Here is a 16,594-nt window from a genome sequence, read left to right on the forward strand (position 1 = left end):
ATGAGTCCTATAATATATTGATGAAAAAGAGTATAATAGGGGACCTTTAAATGAATTGCTCAAAATACAAATATCAGGGTGCCCCAGCAGTATGATCGACCAAAGGGGCATAAAGAGGGCAAAATCCCAGAGAGCATGCTTGCTGTTGATTTGTCAATGCAGCAAGTGTCCTTCATGCTGATATCTCTCCCAGATACTTTGTAATGGCCCTGTAATACATACCATGTAAGTGTGTGTTTTTCCAAGAATAAGTGTGTGTTTATATGAGTGAGTAGCTGTGGAATCTGCTCCTCTGTAGTCTCCACATTCTGCTGTTCTCCATCTGTTTACACAGAATCCAGAGTTGTATCATAACCAAACACACACTCAGGAACTGGCCCTCTCAAACACACATATACACACAGATACACACACACTCAGGAACTCTCTCACACACTCACACACACACACACACACACACACACACACACACACACACACACACACACACACACATTGCGACCATAAATCCTGGCGGGTGAACACATGAACATTCTCCTGTCACAAAGACCAACAGAAAAGATGGCTCTCCTAACAGTGCGTTCCTCTCAGTGTTTGGTAAGAGTGAGCTCACTGCAGCTACACTGATCCTCTGTTTTGGAAAATACTGAACTTACTCTGTCATGTCCATTTCTCCCCCTTGGTGTTTCCGGTCAAATATTTGCTCTTACAAGAACCATTAATAATCACCACATTTTATTTAACATCCTTTTAAGCTGTAAACAATGTCTCAGAACACTGGTTTACATGAATGACTTAAATGAATACACAAAGAATAGAAACTGACAATGTATTGGAAATGAACATGTGTGGGTGTGTACTCAATGATGGATGAACGTAATTTGGGTTACCAATGCATTTGCTATGGCTGTCAATTTGGACAAGGAACACCATAGGTGTAACAAATGTGACTAAACCATTTAAAAATCAAGGAGAGTGGTGATCAGCAATTGTATATGCTACGCTGACCACCCAATTAATTCTGTCCTTTCCCCGCTCAGAGACCCAGGTCGTCGCACGCATCTCTGCTTGTCTAGCAGACATCTCTCAGTGGATGTCTGCTCACCACCTCAAGCTCAACCTTGACAAGACTGAACTGCTTTTCCTTCCGGGAAAAGATTGTCCCACTCTTGAACTAACAATCAACATCGGCACCTCAGTTGTTTCCCCGACTCAGACTGCAAGGAATCTGGGTGTGACCCTAGATAACAAACTGTCCTTCACTGCAAACATCGCTGCTACAACCCGCTGCTGCAGATACACGCTTTACAACATCAGGAAGATACATCCCCAGCTGACCCAGAAAGCGACGCAGGTTCTGGTCCAGGCTCTCGTCATCTCACGCCTAGACTACTGCAACTCCCTCCTGGCTGGTCTACCTGCATGTGCCATCCGACCTCTGCAGCTCACCCAGAATGCAGCGGCTCGTCTGGTCTTCAACCTTCCTAAATGTTCCCACACCACTCCGCTCCTCCGCTCCCTTCACTGGCTTCCAGTAACTGCTAGAATCCACTTCAAGACACTGGTACTTGCTTACCATGCTGCGAATGGATCTGGCCCTTCCTACATCCAGGACATGGTTAAACTGTACACCCCAGCGCGTGCACTACGCTCTGCATCAACCAAACGACTCGCTGCACCCTCGCTGCGAGGGGGACCCAAGTTCCCATCAGCAAAAACACGTGGGTTTGCTATCCTGGCTCCAAGATGGTGGAATGAGCTCCCCATTGACATCAGGACAGCAGAAAGCTTACACATCTTCCGGCGCAGACTGAAAACTCATCTCTTTCGACTCCACTTCGAGCGATAGAATTACTAACAGAGCACTTATATACTAATAAAGGACTGGCTTATCTAAAGCCAGTTGAGTAGCACTTGAAATGTTTTTGCTCTATGAAACCTGATGTACTTATATGATTCTGTTTTCTTCAAGGTTGTGTCTTCTTGGTCGAATACACTTATTGTAAGTCGCTTTGGATAAAAGCGTCAGCTAAATTCAATGTAATGTAATGTAATGTATTATGTTCAAATGCCTCGGGTTAAAATGGACTTACTGGATTCAGAATATTTCTGTGCGGTTTGCTCGTAGTACGCTTGTTCCAAGTTAAATTGGTTGCAACAGACACTTTTTCCTTTAGATCATTTACCTGCATAAAGAACAAAGGCAGCTGTTGGAGAGCAACAATTTTCCTTGCAACAACTGAATTGTGTAAAATGTCTGGCCAAAACCAGGGGTCGACCGATAATCTGCATTTGACCGATTATCGGTATCGGCCTTTTTTTTAAATCAAATTGCCGATAAAACTTTGGCTCTGATGCGGCCGTTTCTCTGGCTGCAGTCACCACCCTTACCTCATTCACACCAACGCAACTCCGGTTCAAGCTCCGTGCTAGAGCTTTTCAGGTTCAGAACCAGTTCTTCGGTTTAGCTCTGGCTCTTTTCACACCGCCCAGAGTCCGACTGGTAATGCGTCGTTGCGTCATGGTTTGCGTCATGACGTAACCGTTTGCGTGTCTGCTTCATAAAGCCAAACCGCGTGGATGAAATCAGTTGCATTCATTTCTTATGGCTCTATCTGCAACTTTTCCGGAGTCATTTCTGTGGTTTAGTTATATTCTTATAAAAAAATGTACTCGTGTCAATAAAGGTTTTTTTAAAACACAACTGCTTCCGAGGTCGGTCTTATTTCTTAAGGTGGACTGAACCATGAGTGTGGAGTAACGTTGTATCTTTCATTTAAATTAACTGTAACCTTCACCCAGGTATGTAATAGCTGTTCTCAAATGAACACGTGAAGTAAAGATTTATAATGAGAGGTGATCAACGTGAATGCTGAGGTTCCACCTTAACACGCAGACACGTTGCTTCACCATGAGCAGTAACCTTTATATATACAGTCTATGGCAGAAACACTGAAACTCTGAAACTCTTGTTAAGTTTCTCCATCGTTGTACAAACTGGATAAAACGCGGGCTTTTTGTTGTTGTTCAGGAGTTGATCTGCCTCTGCCCCCGCCTCGACGTAAGCGTGATGTATGCGGTGCTTTTGCTCTGGCCGGACAATTTTTTGGTGCTTGAAACGAACCGGATTCCGGAGCTAAGAGGCTGCTCCGCTGCGGTGTGAAGAGGAAAACCCGGTGCTTTTCAAGCTCCAGCTCCGAACCGGCCCTGAAACACCGTTGGTGTGAATGAGGTATCTGTGTACACGAGCAATGTCCCGCCCACAGTGCTATCTGATAGGCTATTACTGAAGAGCCAGCCAGAGAGGCAGGACCTTCTGAGATTACAGGCAGGTGCGAAAGAACGCAGACACAGACTGAAGCAAGCAGCAGCGCTGAGCGGCAGAGCCATACATGTGTTAAACCGAAGTTCAATAAACATCCCTATCCCCTATGCTGAAGTTGCAAAAACACCACGATCTTATGATCCAATTCTATGGGCATAGATATGTCTCATAATTAATAAATAAATAAATAATTATTTGTGTAAATATGTGATTTGTAAATGTAAAACACCATCCACAAATGCATTTAAAAGAATTGCAAACTCACAAATAAATGTGCAAGTGTAAAACGGATCTGCAAATACGCTAAATATTTTTACAAATAAAAAAAAGATCTGTGAATATCTCTTTAACATTTACAACTTTCGATCAGGCATTTGATTATTTTACACAAATAACTATGAGACATATCTATGCCCATACAATTCTATCAGTTTCCCAGTTACACAGGGACGCGGGAAGTCAGTCAGAGTTGGGGGTGTGTGCAGCGTCTCGCAGCGGAGTAACTGTGGTGCGGGGGGGGGGGGGGGGGGGGCTGCGAGTGGAGCCTCGCAGTTTTTCAGGTTGATATGTGAAGCTCATTAGCTAGCCAACATGTATCTAGCAAATGTTTAGCAACATATTAGAAGTGAGGCTAGACTAACGTTAGGTCTACTGTAATAGCCTCACTTTTAATAGTTTGCAAAACATTAGCTAGCACTAGTGTTTTACAGTTGCTAGCAGCTTACTGAGATGTTATACTAGATAGACAGGCATTGTTTTGATATAATAAATTAAGCATTATTGTTAGTTAAGCATGTCAGCCTGCAGCCCCACTTCTTGTCTCTCTCTAACTCATTGCAGATGACTGCACTAAAGAAAAGGGCACAGAGAGGAAACCAGTTGTAAGATGTTTAAAAGTTAATTAAACATAATATATGCTTAAATTCATTTCAAAGAAGTTGTGTTGAGTTGTGTTGGAGTTTGTGTTATTCTACATTTTGACACCAAGATTTTCTGATTTTACTGCAAATGTATATCGGTTCCAAATATCGATCTCCTTGATTACTAATAATCGGTATCGGTATCGGCCTTGAAAAAGCCATATCGGTCGATCCCTAGCCAAAACCCTCCCATTTTGAGGAAAGACAGAAATTACCAGTGACCTTTCCCTTTCTCACCATGTGTACCTCAACCTCAATTTCAGTTGATGATGAAAATTCACTTTACCACATGTAAAATATGTAATTTCAAAAGAAAATGCTGGGTAAAAAAATCCCACATGAGAGCTGGATTTAAGGAATGCATATTTCATCATAGTGTTTCCACAGTTAATGCTATGTTCCTGTCTGCATCATTAACTACATCTATTTAGGGCTCACAAAAATAAAGAGGCATTTACATGACCACACACACAGCTTCCAACAGCTCTGCTTATTACTACAGCCTGGATATTGTTGGCAGACGAGGGTCATTTCCCTTCCATTAGTCCTACTGTTGGACTTTCTTACTGTATTTTTTTCTAATGCAGAAAAATTAAGCAAACTTAATTTCCTCTACAAAGTTCTGTAAAAAAAGCTTAATAAATCTGCTTGTGTTCAAACACTCACCAAGATGCTGTTGGGAGGGCCTTGGAGGAGGCAGCGGTGGAGGCGGGGGGTAGTGGTGCATACTGGAGGTCCCGCCTAAACACCGACAATGCCTGCTGCTCCAAGACTGACCAGGAGGACAAGTCCTATTAGCTGCTGGACACCTTCAACAGAGACAGAGAGAGGGAGATTCAAAATAGACACAGTTTTGTTTGTTAACCCTGAATATTCCAGAGCTGGTTTCCTGACTGAATGTATTGAAAATCACACATCATACATATTTGGACTATTTTGTGCAGTCCCTCAACCAATAGCTAGTCAATTAATAAATATGTACTTTTTGATTCTGAAATTGCTTTATTTCCAAGAATTGAAAACATTTGAGCAAATGTTATTTTAGTTAGCCACAATCTTTCATGGTTCTCAGCAGGAAACCGATGGACTGTCCACTCCAAGTAGGGAATGAGTCCTTACCCCAAGTGAAGGAGTTCAAGTATCTCGGGGTCTTGTTCTCGAGTGAGGGAACAATGGAGCGTGAGATGGGCCGGAGAATCGGAGCAGCGGGAGCGGTACTGCAGTCGCTTTACCGCACCGTTGTGACGAAAAGGGAGCTGAGCCAGAAGGCAAAGCTCTCTGTCTACCGGGCCATTTTCGTTCCTACCCTCACCTATGGTTATGAAGGATGGGTCATGACCGAAAGAACGAGATCGCGGATACAAGCGGCCGAGATGGGTTTTCTCCGCAGGGTGGCTGGTGTCTCCCTTAGGGATAAGGTGAGAAGTTCGGTCATCCGGGAGGGACTCGGAGTTGAGCCGCTCCTCCTTCGCGTCGAAAGGAGCCAGTTGAGGTGGTTCGGGCACCTAGTTAGGATGCCACCTGGGAGCCTCCCTAGGGAGGTGTTCCAGGCACGTCCAGCTGGGAAGAGACCAAGGGGTAGACCTAGGACCAGGTGGAGGGATTATATCTCTTCGCTGGCCTGGGAGCGCCTTGGGATCCCCCAGTCAGAGCTGGTTGATGTGGCCAGGGAAAAGAAAGTTTGCGGCTCTCTGCTGGAACTGCTACCCCCGCGACCCGACCACGGATAAGCGGGAGAAGATGGATGGATGGACAATCTTTCCGGCCTGCAGCGATGTCATGGAGAGACTTAACCTTCACGGAAAGAAGTATTTCTGGTGTGCTTTTTGGATGGGGGGGCTGATGTTCTGCTCACTTGAGGTCCTGGGTAATGATGGAGCCCATTAAGCAGTAACACTAATTGAGTGGAGAGTCAACAACAACCTCCAGTGTTGAGCTAAAAAGACTTAAATCTAAGGGAATGTATGATTTATATTCTCTGATGCAGTGTGTCCCTCTCTTCCCTGGTTAACTTGTCGCCTCCCACAATGCCCTCAGGTGGGAGAGGGAACTGTTTGGAAGGGGAGTTTTGTTTGTTTGGAGAAAGAGTAGAGAGAGGGGAGCCTGGGAGTGTGTCAGTGAGAGTGTTACAAGACATTAAAGGGGCCCGATTACGCTAATATTAAGGTTGATATTAGTATGTTTTGCCTCTACTGTGACAGGCCCGGTTCTACGGGGGTGCATAAGGGTGCATTGCACCCTCAGTTGAGTCGTTATGCACCCTCATTTGAAAAATGAAAAGTGAAAAAAGAAAAAGTGAAAAATATGACATAGTAGTAATAATAAGAAGAAGAATTTAGTTGAAATAAAATAAATTGTAATTGTGGTTAAATAACATTGTCTGCTGCATTTATTTGGTCAATTTAAACGGTAAGTAACGTTATTATGTCAGGTGTGCGTGACCTGTGCCGCTGCGCTTTCGTCATCTGCAAGGTGCTTACACAGCAGTCAGTGATGGACATCAGAAAATGGTTAAAACAACCAGCCCTTATCGCCAGCAGTAACACTGCATCTACTGCAGGCAACAACAGTTCAGATCATGGGGACATTACGTTACCCGCGGCCACTGTCGTGGACACTAATGCCCGAGGCTCGCCCACGGAGGCAGAGCAGCCGCAGCCGTCTTCGTTGCCCCAAACACCCCTCGGCGGCCCGCAAGTGCCAGAGGACCTCAGCAAAACAGAGCCTGCCCAAAAAAGTACCCAACTCGCCTGTACAGTGGGGTAAGGCGCTCATTTTGCAGCTCATGGTTTCAAAACAGAGATTGGCTGGAATATTCCTGTAAAAAAGATGCCATCTTCTGCTATGCATGTAGACATTTCGGTTCAAGTAAGTCAGATGCCTTCACCACAACTGGCTACAACAACTGGCGCCATGCTCTTATTTTTTATTTATTTAACCTTTATTTAACCAGATAAAAGCATTGAGATAGAATCTCATTTGCAATGCTGACCTGGCCAAGAAGGCAGCAACGTTACACATAACACATAACACAAACATATAAAATACAGAGAACATAACTAAGAAAACAAAAGACAAAAAAGCAGTCACTACATTGTGCACATTAGGACAGTAAGAAAGGTGCACTACTTATTACTACAAGAGCAGCTAGTGGTAAGGACCTCAGACAACTTCAATTTAAAACATGCTATAGGGACAAGTGCCCTCAGTTTTAGGTTTGATTGAAGGTCATTCCAAGACCAAGGACCATAATAAAAAAGACTCCTTTTCCTAGCCTCAGTCCGCACAGCAGGAACCTGGACCCGTATCCAGGCACTGGATCTGAGGTTGTAAGAGTCACAAACTGGAGCAAATCTGGCACATATGTACAGTGGAAGCTTTCCTAAAATGGCTTTATACATTAATAAAAACCAATGCTGCATCCTACGCATAGTAAGTGAGGACCATCCAGTTAGGCTATACAGTTTGCAATGATGAGTCATATAGGGTGCATTTGATATATAACGCAGTGCAGCATGGTAGAGTGGGTCAAGTTTGGCCAAAACAGTGGGACAGGCACATCTATAGATGGTATCACCGTAGTCCAGCTGGGACAGGAATAAGCCAGAGACCAACCTTTTACGGGATGAAGTTGAAAAACAACATTTAAGTCTGTAAAGGAAGCCAAGAGTGAATTTCAATTTCTTTGTTAGAACTTCAATATGGTGTTTGAAGTTCAGATTACTGTCCAACCAAAAGCCAATATATTTGTAGGTATCGACAAACTCAACAGAGGTCTCTCTTAGTAAGATCCCATTTTCATTACAATTGTGGTCTTACCTTGACTTGAAGATGAAGTCTATGCTATCCTTCTGGACAACAATCTCTATTACTTTTTTGTAAAAGTCCTCCTTATCTTCCTCTAGTTTCAAAAGTCTAGTTTGTTGTTTGCGTCTGCGTAGAATAACCGTAGCAACAAGAACCTGTGGGCTCACGTGCGCCCCCTTCAGTGCGGCAGAGGTTATGGCTGCCTCCCCTGATGCTTTCTCATTGCCGATGTATGATGAGACCAGCGAGCCTAAATAATATCATACGTGAAATAAATTCTGTAGAGACTATGGATGGCGAGGACACATGTAATAAAGGGATCTACAAACATTACATTGGTGACCTACAGTGAGATGGTAACAGGCATGCGCTTAGTGCCCGCGCTCCAGCCAGTTTCTATGGGGTGACGCATCTGAGATGAGGCAGATCTAATCTGTGCCTCACCTCACCCCTACAGAAACGAGAAGCCCCTCACTGCAGTGCGCAGTGCCTCAATGAGCTCGATGTGGGCGGGAGCTCAACGTGGGCGGAGCTTCACAGATTACGCGTTGCATCCTGTTTCCCGGGTAGCAGTTATATTCCCTCCCTTCAATCTAACCCTTCCCTTCCCCCCCCCATCCTAACCCTAACCACTCCCTACCTTTTTACCTAATCCTAATCTTCCTTCCCCCTCCCAAAACCTCTCCTACTGTAAGAAATTAAAATCAATGTTGATATGACGTAAATTAAATACAGGGTTTTAATTTAAAGCAGTTTTATTCTGAAAAAAACGGAAGTTCACACTAACTAATAACTTAACACTTTTATTCTGAAAATTCTTAATTTCCGGTTAGCATTAGCATGTGGCTAACGTTTTGAAAACCGTGAATTGAAGGTGAAATGACATGTGATGGAATGTTTAAATAACCACAGACATCAGAATTATATATATATTAATAATATAAGATATAATATGTTACTTTAGTGACTGGGTAAGTACACAACACGGGAGTCGGGACGTCACGTGCCTCAAAGGTTGAGCTCCCGCCCACGTTGAGCTCATTGAGGCATTGCGCACTGCATTGAGGGGTACTACACAGAAACTGGCTGGAGCGCGGGCACAAAATAAGTGCTTGCGCTAAATTAGTGCCAGCGCTCCAGCCAGTTACTGTGGGGTTACGTGAGGCAAAGCTCGTCCCTGCCTCACTTCTCATCGCTCCCATGTAGTTGTAGCGGAGTATACATTTGCCGATTTTGAGTATAAAAAGCGATTGGAATCATACATAAATCACATTTACAACACAGATCAGTGGAGACATTTTATTATTATTATTTAGTTTTGTTTTAGTTTTTTTTCCGTTACATTGGAGTATGCCTCCCCTGACTGCACGTCGCTGACACACACACACACACACACACACACACACACACACACACACACACACACACACACACACACACACACACACAGCATCAAGGGTTATTAACGTCAATGAAGTGGATTATTTGAGCCACTACAAGTTCCAGAGTAGAGAAACTAAACCACAAAATCTTCCACACAATCGTCCGTGAGGAGAATGAAACTGTAGATATTAAAGGGACCAAATATAATATATCAGTTTAATGAGAAGTGAATATGAAAGTCTGAAGTTCATCAATCACATAAGAGGAGCATCTTATGATATTACATTTCAATGATATGTACTAAACACACACACACACACACACACACATATATATATATATTTCTTTAAACAACATCTACTTGGATTCCACTATGATCTGCCCATCGTTTATCATACTGCTCCTTCTCCTGATTTGAAAAATGATGAGACCTGTACCTATTCTAGGATATATTGTTCATCAATCAATATCAGCTAATTAAAGATATGTTTCAAACTTATGTCCTCAAACTTCAGTTCAGAAATGCAACATACAGTATTTATGCTTGAGGTAACATTAGTATTTCCCAAACAACTGAAATTATTCACTGTAAAATGTCCTGCTTTGTAATCCCGCTTGATGAAAACGCCCAGTGTGCTCTGATTGGTCAGTGTCTGCAATATCTGCGTCCTCTGAGTGCATTTCTCCATGGATGTGTGGTTGCCACCAGTGCTGTTGCCTACAGGGCTTGTGAGCCAATAGTATAAGGACATGAAAGGCTTCTCAATTCTCTAATGTCCCCTCCTCGAATCCTCGGTCCTCCGGTAGTGACCCGGAAATGGATTTCAGCGCGCCATCTTGAAGGACATCTAATTTCTCTAAATGCACATCGAGGACCGAGCATCGAGCATCGAGGAGGCTCCCTGGAGGAGCTCTAACCGAGGATACATTGATGGGTCCTCCACGGTCCTCCGTGGATGTATTTCCGGCAACAGAGATGTTTCAAAGAGTCGTGACGCACGGCTGGACTTATCTCAGCCAATCACAGCTCTGCATGCATCCCCTGGATATTATTTTATTAACTGCTTTCATCGCGAAGCGATGTTTCCAGAGAGAACAGCTGTGAGGTCTGTGCAGAAAGCAGAGCAGTGTGTATAATATATATCACTCAGTATAACAGGCCTACTCTCTTTCTTTGCTTTAGTTTAGTAGATATCTACAAACAAAGAGTCGATCTTTGTCTAAGACCATTTAGTGCTTCACATAATAAAATACACAACGGCTGTAGCCTGATTATGCTTTAGGAGCTGTAGGTGTGTGTTGTACAGTGTGTAGGTGTGTGTTGTACAGTGTGTAGGTGTGTGTTGTACAGTGTGTAGGTGTGTGTGTGGTACAGTGTGTAGATGTGTGTGTTGTACAGTGTTGCACTTCGAGATTTGTCTTGGCAGATGAGAAGCGCTATATCAATTGAATTTATTTATTTATTTTACAGTGCGTAGATTTTCATTTCATTTCAAACCTTTATTTAACCAGATTGGTCCCATTGAGATCATAGATCTCTTTTTCAAGGGAGACCTGCAGCATATAGGTTCCACATGAAACATAAAACAATAAAGGACATTATACATTATATTTACAGGATACATTTACATAGTTATAGACATTTACAAGTGGCTATAGTATCAACGAGCATTTCATTTAGCCTAGCTTTAAAAACATGCAGAAGAATGAGATTGCTCAGTTTCAATTCTTGCTGAAGACTGTTCCAAGCAAATGGAGCTGCGCACATAAAAGCTGTCTTACCTAAGACAGTCCTTGCTCTTGGCACATCTAACAATACTACATCATGCGATCTCAGACAATAGCTGCTTGCAACTCTCTGTGTTATCAGAGAGCAGATATAATACGGGAGTTTACCCAACAAAGCTTTATAAATAAACGTGTACCAATGACTGAGCCTCTTTACAGTAAGTGATGGCAGACCTGCCTTGGCATACAGGGTACAGTGATGAGTAAGTGCTTTACAATTTGTGACAAATCTCAGTGCACTGTGATATGCGGCATCTAACTTGTTCAGGCAATAGGCAGGTGCATTCATATAGATCATATCACCATAGTCCAGCACAGGTAAAAAGGTCACAGTGACTAGCCTTTTCCTGGCTTCAAAAGAGAAACAGGACTTGTTTCTGAAAAATAAACCTAGTCTAACCCTCAGCTTTTTAAGCAGGTTATTGACATGAAGTTTAAAAGTAAGACAATCATCAAGCCAGATACCTAGGTATTTATAACTGGTAACCACTTCAAGTACTTGTCCTTGCATAGTAACAATATCCAAAACAGGCTCTGGTGTCTTTTTAGCTTTTGAAAATAGCATTACCTTGGTTTTATCAACATTTAAAATAAGCTTTAGTTCAGAGAGCTGAGTCTGAATAATGTTAAAAACAGCCTGTAATTTAACACCAGCCTCCTTAATGGAGGGACCTGCACAATACATCACGGTATCATCAGCATAAAAATGTAAAGTAAATTCATCCACATTTTCACCTAAACTGTTGATATATATGGAGAATAAAAGTGGACCTAAAACAGAACCTTGGGGAACACCATTAGCAATGTTTAACCACTCAGAAGACAGCCCATCAAAGTGAACACATTGGGACCTTTCAGAGAGGTAGTTCACAAACCAACCCACTGCAAGGCTGGACATGCCGATACTGAGTAGCCTCTGCTTTAAGATGCGATGATCGACGGTATCAAACGCTTTGGAAAGGTCAATAAATAGAGCTGCACAACTCTGCTTATTGTCTAAAATACTCGTAATGTCATTCACCACTTTCATTGTGGCAGTGATGGTGCTATGTTTCTTTCTGAAGCCTGACTGATGTTTAGACAGGATATCATTTTTACATAAAAACTCCTTTACCTGTTCACTCACTAGGCGTTCGAGCACCTTCGCCAGAACTGACAATTTAGAGATTGGCCTATAGTTATTTAAAATAGTTGCCTCCCCTCCTTTTAGCAAAGGCAAGACATAAGCTGACTTCCATACTTTTGGAATTGCATTTGTGCTGAGGGAGAGGTTAAAAAGAGTAGTAAGTCTGCAGCTATCTTTAAAAAGAAAGGTTCTACGTTGTCCGGGCCAGCCGGTTTCTTAGGATCTAGCTTAGATGAGGCTTCATGAACAACATTGACAGTAAAAGGAGTAAAACTGAAAGGGTTTTCTAGACCACATTGTTCAGAGTCACGGATTGGGGTGTTCACAGAAGCAGAGTTAGTCACAGAATCAAACATAGAACCGCAGGACACAAAATGCTCATTAAAGCAATTTAACATAGTGGCCCTGTCCGATATAGAGCCAGATGCTGTGGTAAGGCACGGAGGTAGCTCATTACGGATCTCACCGGTGGATATCGATTTTATTGCTTTCCAAAATTTCCTAGGATTATTTAGGTTTTCTGTGGTAACTGACAAATAGTACTTTGACTTTGCACTTTTGACATTTGAAGTGAAGCTATTCCTTAGCTGCCTAAAACGCAGCCACTCTACCTCTGAGCCTGATTGCCTAGCCTTTGCCCAGGCCTTGTTTCTCTCATGAAGGAGACTAGACAGCTCAGCAGAAAACCAAGGATTGTCTCGTCCCTTTACTCTAAATGTACGCAGGGGTGCATGTCTATCAATGATCTCCATAAAACCAAGATAAAAATAAGACCATGCAGTTTCCACATCAGCACACAGATCGATTTGACCCCAATCAAAATCAAACAGATCATGCACAAAACCCTGCTCCACAAAATGTTTTTTGTCTCTCTTAATGATAATGCGAGGTTTAACCTTTTGGACCTTAGTGTCCCTAATTGTGGCTACAACACAGTGATCACTCAGATCATTTGCAAATACTCCCACAGATGAATATTTATGGAGAACATTAGTTAAAATGAGATCAATTAGGGAGGATTTATTAGGGGACTTAATATTTGGGCGAGTAGGACTGTCAACAATCTGAGTAACATTCAAAGAGATACAAAGGTTTTTAAAATCCTCTGACACTGCAGTTAACCAGTCCCAGTTAAAATCTCCAAGCACTATTTCCTTGTAGTCTAGTTGTGATAAAAGATTTGCTAGTGAAGACAAGGAGTCTTTGACAGCTGAGGGGGGTCTGTAACAACTCACTACCATGACCTGTTGACCCTTTGCCACTTCTATATTTATGGCTAAAAATTCAAATTGCTTACTGATCGATTTGGAAACTAATGTGGTTACACTGAACTTATTCTTAACATAAATGGCAACGCCACCACCTTTATTAGGCCGGTCGGTACGATACACATTAAAACCATTTAAGGCAATGTCAGAGGCCAAAATAGATTTGTTTAGCCATGTTTCTGATAAGACAATGACGTCAGAGTCAGTCGATTTTGCCCAGATACGGACAAAATCTAGTTTACCTAACAGACTGCGCACATTCAAGTGGATGAAACCCAACCCAGACCTAGCTTTAAAATCAGCAGGAGTAGCGATCTGACTACTACTACTGGGCGGACCAGGGTTAGGTTGTACATTTCCTGACAGTAATAACAACAAAATAAACAGGCATCTTTTCCTCTTAAACGACACAAATACATTGTCATCTAATTTAGAAACACCGGAAAAGTTTAGAGCTTAAGAAGCAGTCCTGAAGAACCATCATCGCAGGAAAATAAAAAAGACAAACATATTTTGTCGAGCAGATTGACTGTGACAAGGCAACCGGTAATTGTTTGAGCAACACATCCGAACCTTTGCAGGGGATGCCCACTGCGGGTGGCAGAACAGACGTGAATCCAGTAGTCTTCTCAGAATGACTAGAAATCTTCTCATAGTCCGAAACAGTTAATAGGCACAGCAGAATCCCGATATGGGCCATTTTCCCAGACCAGCACACAGTATCTGCGATGTTCCTGGAGCAAAATCAGCACAGCAGCAAAGGACAGGCGAAAACAGCAGCGTGGAAGCGCTCCGGTCCCTCCGTGGTATCCCCGGGGTGAAAGCAGGCCTATGCAACAGCAGAACCAGGACAGGTGGAAAGCAGGCCCCAGCTGTGGTAAAATCCTCTTCCGCACAGCAGCACATGCCCGGTGGAAGCAGGCCAAGCCCGAAGCGTGGATCCACTCCGTCTCTCCGCGACGACTCCGGGTCAAAAACCTCTCCAGTACAGCCGTATTCTACAGGTGGGAGCAGGCCTCCGTAGATCGCAGATCGCAGGCAGCAAACAGGTGGAGCCGTTCCGTCTCTTCGCGACGAGCAGGCCTCTGTAAATCGCAGATCGCATGCAGCAACAGGTGGAGCCGCTCCGTCTCTTCGCGACGTCTCTGGAGGAAAAACACCTCAGTACAGCCGCACTTGACAGGTGAGAGTAGGCCTCCACAGTTCGCAGACAACTAAAACTACTACTTGTATAAGCAGGGATGGCTAAAAGTTTGTAAGCAGGAGAGCTAGATGCTGCTAGATGCTGCTAGATGCTGCTAGATGCTAACAGATGCCAGATGCTAACAGGTAAGTGCGAGCCTGTAGAAATTGCGACTGCCTCCAATAGATATTGGTCTGTCCGCCGCATCTACTATGCGGCGGACAGACGGGTCTCAGTTGGTTTGGTGTCCTCTGCTTACTTTTAATACTTGTAAATACAACTTTTGGCCCGTAATTTCAATTCCCCATTTCAGCGACCAGAGAGAGGGGGGGATATATCCAGTCTCTGATTGTGTTACGTTATTATGAGAGTGCTCTCATACTTGTTTGATTCTGAAATTGTATATATTTATATAAATATATTTGTGTATATGTCCGCATCTGTAGCCTGTTATTGTCTCATTATACCGCACTGTGAATGAATTAAAAGTAAATATATAAGTCGTCATGAACACATCTGTCCATCAGACAGAGGGCTGCTGTGCCTCATGTCATCATTAATGGACGTCTCTTTAAAATGACCGCTCAGAGGAGAGGAGTTCTCATTTCTCTAACCGCCTGCTGCTTCCCCTCCTCTCTCCTCGGCTCCCCTCCTCGACTCCTCCGCTCGCATCTCCTGTGGGCGGGACTAAGACACGAGGATAGGAGTCGAGGAGGGGAGTTAGAGAATTGAGAAGCCTTCATGGTGTCACGCATCTCTGTGTTGTCAGCAGTTATTATGAAAAAACAGAAACGTTTGATGGTTTGATGGTGAATGGCGGCTTCACTCCCATCCCAAGTGCGCAGTGCCAAAAGGAGGAGCAAGGCCAGTTTGATCCATCTGAAGGAGTTACAAAGTCTAAAAAGCCACGCTGACATACACACCAACACCGTACATTTGTCCTCTGACTGGCAAACACCCTATTTTGACATTAAGGGAATCTAACAAACACTCGTTATACCTGTGCTTGCCAATAGAAAGACCTCTGTCTGTGTGTGTGTGTGTGTGTGTGTGTGTGTGTGTGGTGGTGTGTGGTGATGTGTGTGGTGTGTGGTGTGTGTGTGTGTGTGTGTGTGTGTGTGTGTGTGTGTGTGTGTGTGTGTGTGTGTGTGTGTGTGTGTGTGTGTGTGTGGTGTGTGTTGTGTGTGTGTGTGTGTGTGTGTGTGTGTGTGTGTGTGTGTGTGTGTGTGTGTGTGTGTGTGTGGCACAATGATGCAGTGAGTACGTACTCAGGCAGGGCTCTCCGGATGATGCTGTGAACCTGTTTGTAGACGTCCAGTTTGGACAGGCAGCTGCACTGGGTGTGGTTGGCAACACTGATGGTCACCGGCTTGGTGCCTTGGGTGATCGGCACTGTGATCTCAAACAGCTGCATAGAAAGCAAACAAGAGGAAAAAAAGACAAGGTAAATCAAGACAGGGTGCAAAAAGAGACTGACAGGCAGCATGAAGGATTGGCAGTGCACTGTCTGTGTGTTGTGACAAGGGAGCAGCAGAGCGGCATATGACTGCAGTGGCAGCTATAAATACCATTATAATCTGTACAAATACCAATAGTAAAGAAAAGCTAATACAGTTATTCTCCTAGAGGTTAACAGGATGTCTTCTCATCCATTAATTGATCAAGTTGCAATGTATTAAACCTGAAAGTGTGTAATTAGATGTCCCTACTAACTGGTTCTTTAAGCTGCCTGTTCAAGGCTCTTGGGGAATAGCTGTTCTCAGTCACAATTGATCTGTTTCCTGTTTTTTGAAC

General features: G+C 43.5%; 1 protein-coding gene across 1 annotated transcript in view; it reads right to left on the reverse strand.

Annotated features, from left to right (window-relative positions):
* Window positions 1-16,594, reverse strand: part of vegfc (vascular endothelial growth factor c) — an 89,506-nt gene that overhangs the window by 25,800 nt on the left and 47,112 nt on the right. The window contains exons 4-5 of the mRNA XM_034222665.1: window positions 16,069-16,208; window positions 4,912-5,054 (exon numbers count right to left, since the gene is read on the reverse strand). Of these exons, the coding sequence (XP_034078556.1) occupies window positions 4,912-5,054; window positions 16,069-16,208 (283 nt within the window). The remainder of the gene's footprint in view (window positions 1-4,911; window positions 5,055-16,068; window positions 16,209-16,594) is intronic.

Source organism: Gymnodraco acuticeps, unplaced genomic scaffold, assembly GCF_902827175.1.
Source record: "Gymnodraco acuticeps unplaced genomic scaffold, fGymAcu1.1, whole genome shotgun sequence".
NCBI lineage: Eukaryota > Metazoa > Chordata > Actinopteri > Perciformes > Bathydraconidae > Gymnodraco > Gymnodraco acuticeps.